Here is a 19,186-nt window from a genome sequence, read left to right as displayed (position 1 = left end):
CGACTAGTTTATAGACATGCGTACTAGTTTATACGCATGCGCACTAGTTTATCCCGACTTAAATTCCTTCAAAAGTGAAAGACATCAATTAGCAGCTAGCAGCTACTAGCTGCTAAATTTTCCGACTGCTTACGCGCTTCTTTAAATAATTCAATTTCCTGGCCCAACGAGAGATTTCTATGTCTCCATAGTAACCTTCCGTTTCGCGTTGGCATGGTAACGTGAACGTGAGATAGATGTCCACCGTGTTTATGAGGATTAATTTAAGTCGATTATGAATAAAACATTGCTACAGTTGACGTCAAATGTAGAGTTATTTTCGTCTGTTCATGAAAGTCGTCATGTTTCTCGCATGACAGTTAGTGATTCAATCTTAAAGTCTGACAAATATGAAAATCATTAGAGGAACACTATAACATGGTGTTTTTGTAGAACTTTCCTTGAGACAATTAACCGATCCACAGCTGATTCAGCATGATATTGGTCAGTATTGCGTTGAATGGCCGTCAACCAATGACAAGTGTCGAGCACTTTTAGTCGAGATGTCCACAGATAACGTATCATAGTAGTTCAGTACGCTCCTGACTTTAGTATTATGATAATACATGTGACTAACAGATCGGACATGATGACTAGAGACTGATCTACATTTATTACCACCTCATTTATTCATTCTTTCATCCGTCTGGCCTTGATCGATTCTCGCTTTTTTCGTAATCAGATTCTACGAATTATGGCCAAAAGGCACTGTTTTATCAGTAGTAATTGTCAATGGTTATTTGTGTTGCTATTTCTGATTAATATATATTTTGGACGGACTATCTCTAGTCCGACAATTACACCAGTCACTAGAAATATCTCAAGCAAGAGTGAAGTTGGTCAATTATCGACAATGAGCCCGAAGATAAGACAAACATTATGTAATGAACCGACTGAATCGACCTCAACACTAGTCACAAAAAACATCTCTGTCGAGGCTTCCACTCCTCCTTCTCGTAAAGCTGGCTGTCTGCGGTCTAATGGTGCTTCGTGTAATACGTATGTGGGAAGCTGGTCGTACTTCTATCTCAGGGTAAGTATATACACCTCAATTGTAATATTCAATGGATTTTTCAATTGTTTCTACCATAAGTAAATTTACTATAATATTATAGATAATATAGTAAAGGCACACTACGCTATATGGGAATTATTTCAAAATATATACAGCTCGTTCTTAATTGTCTAGCTGGATTTATTTACATAGGAATACAAACCCACTAGATGTAATTAAAAACGAATCTTACATCCGAGTCATTTCCCTCATTTCCCTTTCCAATGCCTGCCTGCCTTATTTTACCTCGCTGTTTTCTAAAGCCCAACATCAATAATTTGTTTTCTGGCATACATGATTTGATTTCGTGTGGTTGCGCTTGAAATAAAAAACATAATGAGTCATTAATATGTTTTTCCAATTTAATGTTAAAATATCCATTAAATCAGCCCTTTTATACAAAGACGCTATATCTAATTTGTAAAGGGAAAATCTTTTTTTGGTATTGAACGATTTGGAATATTTTTGTAAGAGTCTTTTAAACCATTAAAAAAGACTGACGTTTCTAAAAAAAATAAAATAGGATGGTACCAGCCGTTTGGAGTTTCACTCAAAATTACAATATGTGACGACATACAGCCGAGGTCATTCGCCAAAATATCAAAACACTAAAAATAATTGAAAATAGAAGACACTATAAAACATTTGGAGTATATTTTGCTAATGTGGGTTGAATTGGCTTGAGTGTAAAAAGGAAGAACCAAATTTAGCCGGAGGCAGTCGTCGTCATCCTGCGAGCTTTAACGTTTGTTTTGCATATCATGTTTTCGTATCTCAGAAATTGGATGATAAAACAATAGGCCGGAAGGCTACGTTTCCGAACATGACAATTTTGATCTGATTGACATCTAGAAGACATTGCATGCTGGGTAATCTGTACCCTTCTCCGTGTTCTCGCTATGAAAGCATGCTGGGTAATTTGTTCTTTTCATTACAGATCGGAGGATGGCTTATGTTGGGGATTGTTCTTGTGGGCATTGCTTGTTTGCTTATAACACATTTTCTTGGAATGAAAAAAGCTCGAAAAGATCCACGAAGGAAAAGGACTTTATCAAGGTTAACTTGGACTGACGCGAAGACCAAGTCGATGTTAGCCAATTGGATATGATCACGTGACCTGCTTCTTCAATACTGGAGCAACGTGCTATTTACCGGCCCATCGGATGCACTATATTTAAGATCCTATTCAATGATGTAAATCAAACCTGACTACTTATATCATAATAATGATTGCACCAAACAAGCTTAGAACCATGAAAATATCATAGAAAATATTCTGAAAGCGGAAATTCGATACATTAGAGAAGCCAGAGAAATATCCATTAAAAGTATACAGATTATCGCGTCCGGTTTAAAATGCTGCGGATAAAGTTACAATAGTCAGCCATACAAGTTTCATACAATTTCAAATTTTGCTTGTGGAGATAAAAAGATGAATTGCTAGTTTTTCTGAAAGTCGGAGATGTCGAGATAAGTGTGTTCTGGATTGAGGTCTTTTAGTCTCAAATAAAAAAGTGTTCAGTGCCTATATTGAAGAATCAATAGTCGAGCTCACCGGTGGTTTAAACTGTACATGGAAAAGCTTACTTGAATGGAACATTGGTAACACCGCCTGCATACACCACCACCAACAGTGCTGCCTTCCGTTTTATCTAGTGTTAATTCATTTGCTAAATGATTATTTCTTCAAAATCTAGAACTTAATCTAAATCAATTAAAAAAAAAAAAGGATTAGTAATCACAACTCGTAGGCCTGTGATAAGCTGATTTTTTAGCGTTAAATTTAACAGGTTTCTTAGCAATATTTTTTTCTCACAAAGATATCTCCGCTATTTTAAGAGTTGAATATTACAGTGGCCTTGATCAAAAATTTTTTTTGCCTGAGCTAAAAAAAAGCTAACCCACGTGATAGATTCGAATAACCTTCAATCCTCATTAGTTTTAATAAGATATTTATAAATATTATATTCAGAGATATTTACAAGGAATTGCAGTTTCCTTCCCGAGTAGTTATATTTCCCCCTAAATAAGCCTTATTCTTTTAACTTCACGAATAAACAAATTATATATTGTTGGAAAAGGTTTCCTTTTTTTCCTTGCTGACTGGCTGTCTGATGATGTAACCTTAAAGAAGTCTGTGTTCTTCGGTAAACGTTGCTCATCATCTCCAACAACCACCATCTTCGACAGTTTATTTTGAACATTCTGTTGCTTCAGGCCTAAGTATACAAGGCTCCATTGTTCATGATTAACAAGGTATGCCACAGGACTGAGTATTTATTTATACACGGTTTAAAATCCGTTACAAGTGCGTGTCTTGTAAACTGCATTCCTCGTCATTCATTACACCATAGTTCACTGAAGGCCCAGCTACCAAGCATCTTCCCGCGCTGTAATCTGTATGATTGCATTCATTGTATTTAATATGATTATCGGGTACAGCGAACCCGTTTTGTAATGTCAGACAATTAGTTTTGCCACGCAGAAGGTGCTGTTCTATTGCCTTATTTGTCTTGTCATTGTCTTCTTGCACTGGTTTGAATTGCTCCTGGTTCGTTTGAGTTCCAAACATTCCATTCCTGCAATTGGACTCGAAGTTAAAACCATCTTCTGTTTCATAAACAGCGTTTAGTTTAGTAGCGCAGTCAGTGAAATGCTGTAAGTTATCTGTGGTAATGAGTACACCTTGGTTGATCAGGGTTGTGCCATCTTTATAGGATGCTACTCCAGGGCTGACGTGATATTGCACGGGTACGGAAGTGGGAAAACTATTGCCATGTAACTCAACTGTGTTCGTTTGTAAGCTGTGTTTGTTATTGTTTAAGACAGGGCTGAGTTGGACGAGGCTTGGAGATGGAGAAGTCTTAGGTGAACTGCTTCGGAACGTCAAGAAAGACATTCCTGTAGCTGCCTGTGTACTTGCAGTACTCTTGATGATACTTGGTGACCTCAGAGAGCCTTTGTACGTCAATCTCTCCTGAGGACGAGAAGTATTTGATTGTCGATCCTGATAATGTCTGTGTTCTGACAAATCGATCGACTTTTGAGCTGATCTTCCACGACAGCAAACAAAGTTGATGTATTTAATGTATCCCTCACGAAACTGTCTCGTTAGAGTGCCATATATGATGGGGTTTACACAGCTATGTAGAAACATTAATGCTTCAGCAAATAACCAAAACTTCTCAGACAGATTTTTGTGCTGTTCGCCGCCAAAGTCCATGAGTATCCAAGCAATCTGGTTAGGGAGCATACAAGCAACGAACAACACCACAATGATTGCCACTGTTCGAATGACATGGATGTTTTCAGTTCTTTTCTTCTGCTTGACGAGTTGTCCTCTTTGGTTGACTGATGTCCTGTTTGGCACCTTCGTTTTGATTAGCTTGACAATAATAGTAATATAAGCTACAGCAATGACTGAGATAGGAACCGCAAACTGTAGAATAAACAGAGCTGCAGTGTAAGCTTTTCGGTGTGACTCGCTGGGCCAGTGTTCTAAACACATTATCCCTTCAGGCAGTACAACTATCATTAATGGGATAATGCACAATATAGACGCGGTCCATATACATATTACTGCTAAGAATAATGTTGTTTTCTTGATACGAGGTCTGAATGGAAAAAGTATCGCTCTGCAGCGCTCCACCGACATAAAAGTGAGCGTAAAGATGCCAACGAATAAGGACACGGACATCATGGGCCACACGAACTTGCAGTAAAAATGATATTTGACGAATCTTTCAAATAGTTCGTAGAAATAAAAGGGTAATGCAAACCAGAGGAAAGTTAGGTCTGATATGGCCAAATTAAGAATAAAGCAGTCATTTACAGTTCTTCGTCGCTTGTTTCTAATAATAATCACCACTAGAATGTTACCAACTGTGCCAACTATAAATAGTACAATGTAGAATACAATCTTGAACATCTTTTGTGCTTGGTCCATAGTTTGTTCTTCTGGGCTTCCAGTTGTGTTGGTGGTGTTATTCATCTTCGTTCTTTCTTTTCTTCTAATCTAATTGATGTATAGGAAGTCTCTTACTGTTTGACCAAAAATGGTTACTCTTCTTTCCAGGGTCCAGTTCAGTTTTTCTTGGTCTTTTGTTAAACCGTTGGGCTAATGTCTGGCCTGAGGTACAACTGAAGACCACCTCTTGGCATCGACGTCTGCAGCTTTGCACTCAGTAATTTCCAAACAGGTTTAGAAATCACTTTCTCGATACCCTTTGATCTACATGTTCCATTTAGGTGAGAAGAAAAAAAGTTGACGGATTGATGTTTGTGTCAACACTAGTTTTGACTGTTTCCTTTTCGGGCGTCAAGCTTTGTCAATGAGTCTCACCTATAGATACAAGGTACAAGAAATGATATCGATCAGAAATGGCTTGGTAAAAGAAATAATGAATCAATATATAAGCAGTGAAGAACTCATCTCAATACGTTGGTAGAAAAGTTATGGTGAGCAGATGCGACAGGGTGCGAGGATGGACAAGATGACAGCAAGTTGGAGTAGAGTGGTTGTACAACATTAGTGAAAGACCAATTACACACAAAATTGATTTCAAACACAATTTAGGATGTAATATTCTCTAAGTGTATGTCTTAATGGATCTCATTGTTCATATTAGGCATAAAGATTTTTTTTCTTTTTCTCGTTGTTACAGAATCATTCACTCTCCTGTTTCTTTAAATTATCTTTTGAAGTCTGTTTTCTCGCTTCTTGTTCTTTTCTTTTCCTTCCTTTCCTGCTCTATCACCTTTGTTTTGTTCGTGTATAGTAAAGCAGCAATTTCAGTCTCGGCTCAACTTACAGCAGGATTTCTGCGCCATTATTCATTATATTTATATTTTCTCGGAACCCAGCTGTCTTGGAACTGGTACAATTTGTCACCATCTAGATTCAAAGATACCATTGCGAATCCAAAGTGCAATTCACTTTAAATTATAGCCTCTAATTAGTTAGACCAAATCATTTTCTGTAGAGTAAAAGCTGTCACTTCTTTACGTTACTGTGTAAATTTACTTTAGATAAAACCCACACGTACATCTTTGTGTTTGCAGATGGTGTACAGATCCTACAAAACATGGTTCTTAACTTCAAATCCTTAGATATATTTACAAAGAACTCAAGAACCAACATGGTTTTTAAATTGAAAAAGCTTTTTGCCTTCAAACAAAATGGATATCAGTATCGTCTGTCATTCACCATCTTTTTATTTCATTTTTAGTTTTCTTCAGCATTCTGTACTCTCCAATATTTTCGTATCTTTGTAACTCTTTCGTCCTTATTGAATTAGTAGCATGTTCTCTTTCCTTGGTTAATAAAATTAAAACATTTTGTGAATGTTATTTATTAAGAACATGGAAAGTCGGTGATTAATTCTGTAAACCAATTGACAGTGTACGCGTTTAATTTGATGTATATCGACAATATCCCACTGCGCTTTGAAATCAAAACAGTAACAATGTATCGATCAATGTGATTGGCCCACGAAGAGAATATGCTATGGATGAAAGCTTTTGTTGTGTTACAGTGACAACAACAAAAATAAACCCGGCTAAGCTGAAATGATTTCTGAACTTATTCTTAGTGTTAATTATATTTTGGCTTATTGCGGCATCCAGTTCATTTGTCCCATTTACACTGAAGGGAAAAACTGCACCACATGCTGCGTGTGTTATTATTATTAAGAGAACATTGAACCGCTTTACAGGATACAAACTAATCTTTATTGATCCCTCTAGATGTCTATCGCTTGGGTGTTTATTGTTAATTCTATACACAACACTTGTTCTCCGATCAGTAGCCGACGATCGGCGTCTTTCAGTGAAACGCAAATTACGAAAAGACATATTTAAACTACACGTTAATATTAGCAATTGGTGTTTAATGACGTGTTGATGATGTCACACCGCTGACCAGTATTGACTTCCTGGTCATAGATGCACGTTCTGCTAATATTTTTGTTTATGATGTTTAAGAAACTGATTCAAAAGGAATTTTATATTAACGGCCTTTTTACTACTAGAAAACGTCTGCCATACAAACCGATTCCTCTAAGGATTAAAGAGACCTAAATACACTTGAAATGTTATTTGTGCCCACCAGCCAAGGATTTTTGAGTAAAAATGGAATAGTAAACGAATAAACCCAATCTGGTATTTAGATAGATAGATCACAATTGATGTATACCATAATAGACACCTATTTCAAAAAACGTTGTCGGTTGGATATCTGAAATCAGAAATCTTGGACCGATTGGAATTGTGGTAGCCTCCTTTGCAGCCGTTCTTAGGGTCGTCACGCAACGTGGAAACGTTGCGTGACTAACCTAAGAACGGCTGCAAAGGAGGCTAGAATTGTGGGGGACTAAGTGTTTTCTCGTTAAAAATTCAATATACACTCACCCACATAGTTTGCCAGCGCAGGTCATCGCTCAAAGTTAGTATATTAAGATATTAACTTTTTGCGAGCTTCTAATTAAAACCACAAAAAATTTACAGCTTACAACCCACAATTCCTTTCATTCTCAAATTTCAAATCTCCGACCGACAACGTTTTTTGAAATATGTGTATACACTTGAAAGCGGCTTGCAGTCACTGGCAGGAAGTACGTAACATTAATAGATAGAGTCTTGGCTGATCCCGCCCGTGCTTTTATACTATATAGAGCTTTTAGTTATTTGATTTCATTCCTATTCAAGAAAATGAATAAATCCTCCCAGTAATAGAATTTAATCCAGAAATAAAAAGATGTTTTTATAGAAGAATGCCAAATTCTTTTTGTAGTTCATTAGCTTAACAGTATTAATCAAGTACCAAACAGTCTTATCTCACGTATAACAAGGGAATCAATTGAAATCCAGCCAATTTATCGAATCCAATAAAAGAAAATGTTTTGTCTCGGCAGGTGTTAGCGAAAAAGCAATTTCCTTTGAGATATTTAAGGAAACCACTCTTTCGCTTCCGGATTAATATATTTTCTATTATGAGAAAAGTAGGGATCAATTATATCCTCTTAGCAACACTTTAGCACCAATGGCGATGAACAAATGAATGAACAAATTGGATTAGCTAAAGGCCTATCGCAGCATGTGGAGAAAGGTTGGAAGGTCCCACATGGGGTATCAACCAATAGATCAATATTTTTTTAAATGGCTCGTCCCCTACAGCGAGCTTAGTTAAAGTTCAAAGAGATCTTGGACGAGATTTGATGAAACATCAAAACATCATCAACAATAACATTATAATAAATCAAAAAGGCGTTTCATCTTTGCTATTAGATCTTTCTTAATTGTTTTTGTCGGGCTCCACGGAGCATATCTCATTCATTCATCGAAAGCAATAAAATGTTGATTGCTTTCAGGCAACTTAAATAAGTCAAGTTATTCCTGTCAGGAGAAGTCGCAGGGCGTCGTCCTCGCGCAATCATTTTTCTTTTCTTTTCTAGAAGTGACAGTGCTATCTGGTATCCTCTCAAGACAAACCCAGTAACCGTGGATCAGAAAGGTGAGTCAATGTGTATTTTCTACTGTAGTAGAAACACAAGGATGTATCTGGAATAGATCTTTATTCTGAACCAATTTGAAGTATATCCAAGGTATGACACTTGAGTTGGATCATGATTCTTGAAAGATTTAATGTGTGATATTAGAATATTCCCCAACCAAACATTGCCATCATTCTTTATTTTGGGAATTTTTTCAGTTGGGAAGCATAAACTGTTTTTTATTTTATTTTAAAGTAAATATTTGATTATATATAGTCGTGAGGATTTTCTTTTCGATTGCGCGCAGGACTCTCATTGCTGTTTACAAAATACTCGACTAACAAAGGAAACAAGTAATTTCTATGTCATGATTATTGTAGGACCTTTGTCTTCTCTTTTACTAACGCCCCGTGCAGTCTGCATGCTATAAGCACTTTTAATACTAGTATTCACCAGTGTTAGTTACCGCGAGTGAGGGGGTCTATTTCGTTTACGATAAACGTCATCTTACAAATATCTGGTAGAACTAGTTTAGAAAAAGTGCCCTACTAGTCTTGATTGAATTACGATCATGGATTATATTTTGCCTAACTAGGGAATGTGTATATTATATACATGTCATGCTTATTAGTGGATGCGTGTTAGGTATACGGTCCAATACGACTTCACCAATTCACATTCATCGTAAACCGCAATCAGTAATACTTGCATAAGAAGAAAAAATGACCAAATCAATCACTTTCAAGTTTCATTACAAACAAATTAACACAGTCACGTGTTTTATTTCATATTAGCGCATATTCAGAAACCAGAAGGTTACGAGTCTTCACTGAGATAGTTCAAAGAATGTTTCCCAGTCCCCGCCAAAACTTGACTGTTAAGAGAGGGACTGGGAGGATACTTGGTTGGTCAAAACACATCTTACGTCACTTCGGTTTTTCGTCCTCAACTACCAATCAAAACAGACCATACGCCATTTGAATATATTACACCCATTGGAAAAATCTCCTAAACCATGCATCAGTGGCGGTTAAGGGTTTACTGGAGAGGGTCTGAGTAACAGAATAGTAATCGTGCTGTTAAACCTGATAATAATCATTTGCCAGGAGCCTGCAATCTTTTTGGTCATCGCAAATACCCCAAAGGATTTCGCGTAATTTCAAATATCAGAACATTTTTTAGATTCTTTCCGGTGTTTGTTAGCATTTTAGTTATTTTGTTTCAGATCCGCGGTGACCAAAAGGCAGATAATGTCTCTGGAACTAGGGCGTGGAGCGTGCAGTAGTGTATATGTCCGTTTTCAGTCATTGAACTTCAAAGGAAGCGGCCGCGTTAATTACATTTTCTTGAGGCTGTTATCATCATAAAATGGAAGCTTTTTGTAACTTAGTTTTTATACAACGTACATGGTGTTATTTACATTGCATTTTTATTCATAAAACACGTTTAAGACCAGGATATGAAATAGACTTATCTTTCCAGAAGGTAAACAGACACCATCGCTAGCTCTGGCAGTTCATTTTGATTTTTAGAAGAAGAAAAATGTTGGTAATGTAATCCAGATGAGCAAAACAATTAAATACAAACTTCACTTGAAATTCTACAATGTATCTATTAATTAATAGTAATGACAATTTTATTGTCAAGCGCATCAAGAGCTCAATGGCTTTTTCGATGATAGTATAAATCTTAGGAAAGATAAATAACTTATGATTAAAAACATGAAGCAATAATAATATAAATGCTACCACGAATAATAGAAATATGGAGTAAGTAAGCGTAATTTAGCAAATACTGTATGAATCATATAGATAATATAAATTATTTATGATAAAGATATGCAGAAATAATGAGAAAAGCCTAAGTCTTATACTCACACGAATAATAGAAATATGGAGTAACTAAGCATAATTTAGCAAGGTATGAATCATATAGATAATATAAATTATCTATGATAAAGATATGCAGAAATAATAAGAAAAGCCTAAGTCTTATGCTCACACGAATAATAGAAATATGGAGTAACTAAGCGTAATTTAGCAAATACTGTATGAATCATAGATAATAGAAATTATTTATGATAAATATACGCAGAAATAATGAGAAAAGCCTATAAGCCTTATGCTCACACGAAAAATAGAAACATGGAATAAATTACAATAAGTAGTTATAAATCATAGATAATAGAAAAGGTTTTTAGATTTAGACTTAATGGTTCGTGTGTTGGTATCAGTATGATCATAGTACAATATATATAAATATTATATCTATTTATTTATTATATTTATTGGTATATATTCAGTTATCGATTGGTGATGATCCTGAGGTGTGACGTCAGTCTACGGAACTTGACTACAAAATCGAAAATTTTCTGAAGGGACTTCTTTTCTTTCTTGACTCGTAATCAACGAGAAAAGAAACTGAGAAAAAAGCCCTGATGGAAGGGGAATTGTCTGGCAAGCAAGCAAGCAGGCTAGACATCAAACATAGCATCGTTGAGGGTACTTAACCTCGACAAGAGACCTCTAGGATGTGTTTGCATTGGAAGAGGAAAAGAAGAAGTAAAATACTGATATTAGGAATCTACCGAAGCACCTTTAAAAGCTAAGCTACTTATCTCTGACAATGTGTTCTTGATATGCCATGTTAAGCTGAATCGATGGTGGCATATCACGCCATTTGAACATGACTGATTGATTCACATTTCCTTCAAAAGAGCGCCTTTTTTCCATCTGGCTGACAGGTCTTGTTATACTAGATATTTATCACTATAACAATATATACATCTCACCTTATGTTCTAGTATATAACACAAAGTATGAGCACCAGATAACCCCTTGAATTATGGACGCCAAAAAGGCTAAAGATATGCTGCTCTTGAATGTTTTTGTCATTTGTCCTGCAAACCACTTTATACGATTCTCTTTTCTCCTTTTCTTCTCATCCGTTCAAACCAGTTTTTCTTTCTTAGATCTTTTTTTCAAATGGTCAAAATTATTTCGCGCCAAAATTAATGAGGAAAAAGAATAACCAAACATCAACTTACTTGTGGAAAAGAACCGAGCAGTTTCGAGATGTGTTTTGTAGTTCTATAGTTGGTTCTTTGCGGGTAAACACACACCACCTTTCAACAACAGTTGGAACAACAGTTTGGCGTAAATTCCAGGTATTACAACAGCGACAGTCAGTCTTGAATGTTTAAAATGGCGGGTTGGGAATGATATACGTCGTATTGTTTAGTCTCCCCAATACACCTGCCAACAAAATGAATCAAGATAAGAAGATCTAGTCCAATCAGATTTCAGGGTTTTTGTAGGCGTTGGACTAAAGGAAATACCTTGGCACCAAGAGCTTCAAAAAGAAATGGAAAACGATGTAGAAGACTTTAGTAATTTAGCTGACACTTTAGATTGCTATCGCATTGAAACTTATTTTTAATCGCAATACTTTTGTTATGTACTACGCGGTAGCCATCTTGGATTGAGGTTAACGATCAACCTAGCTCGTAGGAAGGAGTCCTATAATAACCTTATGATCAAGAACATAATTGTATTAAGATTAGAAGGCAATTGGAATCTAATTTGAAGCTGTATAGCAGTTGACTTGTAGCTGCAAGGATTAAAGTCGTTTTGTGTGATGTTGGCATTGTCGGAAAAGCTCTTCAATAAATGAACCTGGTACAGCTAACACTCTTCTATTCCATTATTTTACCATAGTTTAACATGTTGGTCATGATTTGGTCTCGTTTTGGACAGAAAACCAGCTCTATTTCCTCAAAAACTAAGAATTTTTTCCCTTCGAAATATCGAAGGAATACATGTTCCAAGTCACACAGTCAAGGGGAAAAAAGGGAATTTTACTTTACGTGATCTTTATCTTTAAAAAACTTAAACACCAGTTTTCATCTTAATTAACTGATAATTTCTAAATAGGTTTCCATGTCATTTATTGAAGATGATTCACGACTAAGTCGGTAGTGTTGGGGTTTAGGATTACGACCACAGTCTTATGTTCCATTGCATATTTACTGACATGATAAAGCACCACATAAGTTCTTTATCACTGAGAGCATTTACGAATAAAACATTGTTATTAATAATGAATTGTACTGATTGAATGAACCTATTCAACTTTTTACTATTGTTCAAGCACAAAGCTTATTTGCACGATTATTTTAACAATTTCTGGATGACTTGAGAACTATTGGGCTTTAGTAAAAAAACATCAGGAAAGAATTAGGCTGTAATGTTAAAGTAATTATTTATTTTTTTAAAAGACAAACATCATACACATTCTTACACGGTTCATGTTCGCCGAGGTAAATAGTTTTGAAAAAACAAAAGTGCGGATCCATTTATCCATCTATCCCTCTTATCCTTTCATAACCCACCTAATGCATCCATTTTAATGGAAAAAAGGTAATTAATATTATGATTAGCATGTTTTATGACGTTTCCAAGCCCTCTTTATATCATATTTTAGGATGGTAAGGCAATATATATGTAATAAAATATATACTAAACTATGACTATGATATAAAGTAGTACCTTTTATAGTACAAAATTGAAACAACTAGTTTTGCATCTGAACAAGTAATAGAGTTTGTTCTATCGTAGCTTTCATCGCCCACAAGAAGTGTCGACCTCACTATATTATTGTTAGATGAGTCAAGTAGGCATGAGTATAGACAGAGGCGTAAAAATCCGCTATTTCTTTTCTTTAGGAATGATTACAAATCACCTATAGGGAACAACATCCAACTAGGCTGCCACTTTTATTCCCTTATGAACGATTACAAACCACCTATAGTGAACATCATCCAACTAGGCTGCCACTTTTATTCCCTTATGAATGATTACAAACCACCCATAGTGAACATCATCCAAGATGGCTGTCACTGTTATTCCCTTATGAATGATTACAAACCACCTATAGTGAACATCATCCAAGATGGCTGTCACTGTTATTCCCTTAGGAATGATTACAAACCACCCATAGTGAACATCATCCAAGATGGCTGCCACTTTTATTTCCTTAGGAATGATTACAAACCACCTATAGTAAACATCATCCAACATGGCTGCCACTTTTATTCCCTTAGGAATGATTACAAACCACCTATATATAGTAAACATCATCCAACATGGCTGCCACATTATCTTTTATGTTGTTCAAGTGCCTTTTAGTAGGATGATCTTAGGAATCATATTTTCTTAATTGTACACGGCATTGAAGGTTATAAAGGTCCGAGTTTGCTTGTAGAAAAAAAGGCGGAACAAACAAACAAATGAATCCGGCAACCTAGAGTGGAATCCTCCTACTCCGTACATATACACTGAACACCTGCTGCAAGTAGATAACCAATGACTGAGGTGGGAAAAATAATACTTTTTCGTCTTCCTGTTGTCTTCCAAATATGACAAGACAAGAATACAAACGTCGTTAGACCGAAAAGCATTATGGATTCATCTGAACTAAAGAGCTTTTCTCCAAATTGCCTTGGAAAGAATCGTAATTTTTACAACGAAATATTTACGCGAGCAATACTAAATGGCGAAAAATGTATATGCGGGTAGTCCATGGAGCTCACTTTTTGGACCGGCGCCCCAAATGGTAGTAATATAAAACAGCTTTTCCTTGTTATAAGCGGCGGAAGTTCCTTTCGAAACCACTTTTATATCATAACGACTTATGATAAAAGGTTGTATCTTCGATTTGTCTTTAAATGAAGAGGATTTTGATTCAGTAGTAGTGCGGGAAAAAAGTTTTTTCGACATTAAAAAAATCACTCAAAAATCAATTTGTTTTTACCAATTTCCTCCTCAAAATTCGTGATTGATAAACGGTTAAACGTCAGTTTTTATATTCCATACTAACCATAAAGATCGGCCAACATACGACAGTACTTCTCGTTGGGCAGTTATTCTACCTATAGCCTGGATATAATTCAGTAATAGATACACATGCAATGCCTCTGTGCTTAGTTCAGTCATTAGAGTCTTGATACATGTCAGCATGAAGAAGAAAACGAGAATCGTGTTCTTAACTGATGGTTGTATTATGACCAACTGCTAGCTAAACAAACGTTTCCTTTCTTTGGGTATGTCTTAATTGTTTTTTTGTTTGTTTGTTTGTGTTTTTTTTTTTGTTTTTGTTTGTTTTGTTTTGTTTTGTTTTTTTGTTGTTTTTTTTTTTTTTGTTTTTTGTTTTTGTTTTTTGTTGTTTTCTTTTTTTTTGTTTCTTTTGTTTTTGTTTTTTGTTTTATTTTTGTTTATTTTTGTTTTTTGTTTCGATGCAAATGAGGAAAAGAGAAAATGTATTCATTAATGCAACCCTGTAGTTTACTTCCTTGGCAGAATTTATAATAAAAAACTAAAGAATGAAACAAATTTACATCTACTCCTTTGAACTATCCTTCGTAAGCAAAGATCAAAGTAAAAGTAGCACCTGAAGTCAGTGATATAGCATGATCATGGCAAAAACCTTATTCATGTTGGAAATGTTTGTTCTTCTTTCCATATTTATTTTGTTTGTTTTAGTTTATTCCATCCTCTTGTTATTTTATTTATTTCCTTCCAGAGTTGAAATTTTTAATCATCTTTTGCAGAGGAGCTTTTCAATAATTTTTGCCTTGTTTGCGTAATGTGTTATGTTGATGGCAAAGAAAATCCATACTATAGGTAAGCTAGCGAATAAATTTAAGGTAATACAATTGGCATTAAAATAAAAAGACAATAGATAATGTCATTCCTCGAAAAGCTTCGTTAAAACAAGACCGTCTATTTATGCCGTGATGTGACCAAGAAGTGACCAACTCCTGACATTTTTTGTTAAAGTATATCATACGAAGAAATCGTTTCATTTGGGCTTTAGGAACCACTGTTTTATGGATCATCTTATTGCGTCCATCGCTTATCTCCCTCAAGTGTATATATTAGTTTTGCGATATTTTTGTCATTTCAATATACTTTAATATCGAATAAGATATCTAATCTAGTCGGCAGGAACACCATTATTTGTCTTGTTAATATATCACATACACATGTCACGAGTTTTAATCTATCGCACGCGCATGCAACGATCCATGACTAGAATCGATATCTGTGTTACAGGATAATTTGTTAACTCCCACTTGTGAAAGACGAAGAAGGATGCCTTAACAATGAGTCATACTGATCGATGTTCAGTCGGGAAATGAAGGTCCGATCTTTTCGTTGATAAAGTATGATATTTTGCTTTGTAATTTGTTTCGTTCAGATTGTTTCTATGTAAAGCTGATAGGAAAGTTATGAGAATCACAGTTGATAGTGTATTTGAATAAGTTGTTTTGTTAAAAATTGAATCAATCAATAAAAAAATATATATAATGAATAAGAATTGGAGTGCTTGTGACGACACATTTTTTATTGACTTCGCCAAAAGCTTCCTTGATATTTTTTTAGTAAAGAAAAGTCTTTAGTTTCGTTTCAAACGTTGGAGCATGCGCAGTACATGCAACTCGTCCCATCTCAAAACATGAGTCATAGCAAAATATGTCTCTTGGTCGTTCAGATCGAAGACTTATCATAGAACTTATAATTTACTACAACTTACAGTTCAATGGAAGCCGCTCGAACTAATTAACTAGCCATGAATGGATTATGGTCCAATACGCTCGATATATTGTCGCGATATCTTAATTAAACTTTCCAAGCACCATGTCCCGCTGGTCATATAATTTATTTCAAGGCATGTGATTGGCTATCGATACTAAAACAGCTATGTATGTTATTCTTCATCATAGGACATCGTTTCAATATCTGGTTCATTCAAAATATCAAGCCTCACTTAAAATACTGAATAATAGACCTAATCGGCTAACGTGTTGCTATGTACGTTACCACCCAATTCAAATCTTCTAGGAAAAGAAGCGTTTGTCTCTACGAATTCAACTGTGAATCCAAAATATAACGAACAATGAAACTTACTCCCATGTGGTTTGAATTGGGTGGTAACGTACATAGCAACACGTTAGCCGATTAGGTCGATTAATCACATTTGAACATCCACACTTGATTGGTCATCAGGTTTTTCTGTAGCTTAGGTATGGACATAGGGAACCGGTAATATTTATTTGCAAGCCAGTAAAAACATTTCACGGAAGTCCCCAGCATTGAAGGTCATTTTCTTATCATGCCAATTAAGGATTAGTGCATACTCCAGCCTTCCCATTTATGTATATGAATTTCGGGCTCCCCCCCCCCCCCCCCCCCCCCCCCTCGAATTCGTGCCTAATTAATGACATTTTAAGACATTTATGACATTTGAATACAAGCATACATTGTGGCAGTACTATACGATAGATATTGATACTATTAGATGACGGGCAACAATATGGCGACAATATGTTAATGATGATGACGTCAGGTAAGATATTTGAGTGTTTTTGTTGTAACTAGTAATACTAAATGCTGGCCATTTTGAAAAAAAAAAAAGAAATAGCTTTCATGTTGTAAACCATGAGTAAAATAATGATGCTTTTTAAATACTGTATCTATGAACCACTTCGATTTTGTATATTTGATTAAGCCTTAATAGACGTCACACTTATTAGCATATTGGAAGTATAAACCTTTATAACTTAGAGGCGCATCACTCAAATCAAGAAATATTTTACCATTCAACTATTTATTTCATGTAGAATCAGTACTGAAAGTATTGTCGAAGGATTCATTTGCACTTTAAGAAAATGATCAAATTCTCATTTTTTAATACTAATTTTAAACAGCTCGATAAAAAGTCCCCGATGGTGTGCGCGCCTGTATTTTTTTTACTGAGAAACTATTGTTAATTATGCATGCTATACCAACCAATCATAAGCTGCCATCAAATATATATCTCCTAGTCCAAAATATACATATGAAAATATACCAATGAACATCTGTGTTTTTGTCATTCAGAAAACAAAGGTTTTTTTTTTACCTAACTTTTTGAGAGAAAAAATTCAAAAAGAATGAAAGACAATAAATAAGAACATGAGGTAACTGTGAATGTGTTGATGTGAATAGTTTGAATACGAGGCTGATATCGTAGGAAACGGATAGAAGTTAAGAATAGTGTGAGCTGAGAATAAGGGATCAAAGAGTAGACCATTATAGATAATATCTTAGTCTTGAAGTACAAATGATAAACAACTTTTAAAAAACATCAAGAAATAATTGACATTTAGACATAATCATGTAATGACTGTATACTTGCCATTATTCATGCTTTTTTTCTCTTTTGTATTTGTGAAGTAAGCTTTCTCTGATATTCAGAGTAAATTGTGTTCACGTCGCTACTGTTATGGGTACCGGATCAAGGTCGAACAACTACAAGTGCCTGCGGGCAACACACTTTGTATTGTGGTCAGTAAGGAGATCTTACGGCAAGATCAATCACTGCAAACTCCTTCAAAACACAGTATTGCATTGAACACTGATATACACATGAATCAGTACGTAAGACATCCAATCCAAGTTAAAAGAAATCACTTTTGATAGCCAGTTGCCCTTGTTCTATGGTCGAATTGAAATTTAGAAGTTCATTGTCATCAAGTAAATAATCTTAAAACTTTTATCAATTTTTATCATCACGCTTTTGGTCATGACTAATTCATCTGAAATAATTAAATTTATATAATTCCACTTCAGAAGAAAATTGAATCTCTACCAAAAGCGACTGATCCATCAAAGAGGACTTGCAAAAATAGAGGAACCAGTAACAAAAATGACTTTACTTTTGGAATAATTAGTATTATAGTTTATCAGTAATCTGTTTGGTACGTTTGTCTTCATCTATATATATACACACCTACTTTTTTTGAATGTAATTGTTGGTCGGAGAACTGAAATCTGAGACCGAATAGCACGCTGCAAATTTGTGATTAATGTTCACAGCCAAACAACGTAGTTTCCTTTTAGATTCGTATCTTAGCCAGGAAACATAAAAACACAAGAATTCCGTTTTGTCTCAGTTCGAAACCGTGATCTTTGACCGGCAACGTTTTTTTAAATAGGTGTATGCTGTTGCGTGTGTGTGTGTGTGTTTTGTTTTTTTTTTTGGAGAAGTAAAGTCAAGGTTTGATTCATGAGTTATTCATGACATTATTGATATTGTTGACAAACTCGCTTGAATAATGCCAGTTCTCTGATGAAGAATTCAGGTGCATAATATAGAACCAGGCACTGCCCACGGATCATGCCGATGATCATATATTAACTATGCGATGATCAAACGGTGATGTAATCTTTTCTACATCACCAGTTCTGCCGATAATACAAACACAAGACGAACGAAAGTCAATGACAGAAAAAATGCAAAAATTAAGGATATGTTCTTTTGCTGTTTGCTTTTTGAAATGAATAAAACATACAACAAAATAACAAAGAAAAGAGGTGAGATGAAAGAAGGAACAGTCAATGATTGTTCTTGGTGTAAACAAAGTATTGAAGTTTAGGTTAGCATTACTCTTATTAATATTTGTTCTAACCTCTCGCACGCCAATCCTCAAGATGTCAGCTTGAAGTCGGTTTAGAAACACCCTCTTTTATAACTTGTTTAGTTTAAGTTTTCTCACTTCTGT

General features: G+C 35.2%; 3 protein-coding genes across 3 annotated transcripts in view; 2 read left to right on the top strand and 1 right to left on the bottom strand.

Annotated features, from left to right (window-relative positions):
• Window positions 1-397: 397 nt before the first annotated feature.
• On the top strand, window positions 398-3,129 carry LOC116286763 (uncharacterized). The gene is made up of 2 exons (XM_031693338.2): window positions 398-1,072; window positions 2,031-3,129. Exons 1-2 carry the CDS (start codon window positions 734-736, stop codon window positions 2,199-2,201), a joined length of 510 nt encoding a protein of 169 aa, XP_031549198.1. The 5' UTR covers window positions 398-733; the 3' UTR covers window positions 2,202-3,129.
• LOC116286762 (somatostatin receptor type 5) overlaps window positions 3,018-19,186 on the bottom strand; it is a 19,188-nt gene continuing 3,019 nt past the window's right edge. Inside the window, exons 3-4 of the mRNA XM_089037710.1 lie at window positions 11,630-11,837; window positions 3,018-5,435 (exon numbers count right to left, since the gene is read on the bottom strand). Coding sequence (XP_088893836.1) covers window positions 3,396-5,084 — 1,689 coding nt within the window. The 5' untranslated portion in view covers window positions 5,085-5,435; window positions 11,630-11,837 and the 3' untranslated portion in view covers window positions 3,018-3,395. The remainder of the gene's footprint in view (window positions 5,436-11,629; window positions 11,838-19,186) is intronic.
• LOC116297074 (neuropeptide Y receptor type 6-like) overlaps window positions 8,551-19,186 on the top strand; it is a 27,034-nt gene continuing 16,398 nt past the window's right edge. Inside the window, exon 1 of the mRNA XM_089037711.1 lies at window positions 8,551-8,603. The gene's annotated coding sequence lies outside the window, so the exon portion shown is untranslated. The remainder of the gene's footprint in view (window positions 8,604-19,186) is intronic.

Source organism: Actinia tenebrosa, unplaced genomic scaffold (assembly GCF_029948245.1).
Source record: "Actinia tenebrosa isolate PJP-AT-01 unplaced genomic scaffold, QUT_ActTen_1.0 PGA_scaffold5__44_contigs__length_20552954, whole genome shotgun sequence".
NCBI classification, from domain to species: domain Eukaryota; kingdom Metazoa; phylum Cnidaria; class Anthozoa; order Actiniaria; family Actiniidae; genus Actinia; species Actinia tenebrosa.
The sequence above is the reverse complement of the archived record's forward strand: the minus strand, read 5'-3'. Positions and strand labels throughout refer to the sequence as shown.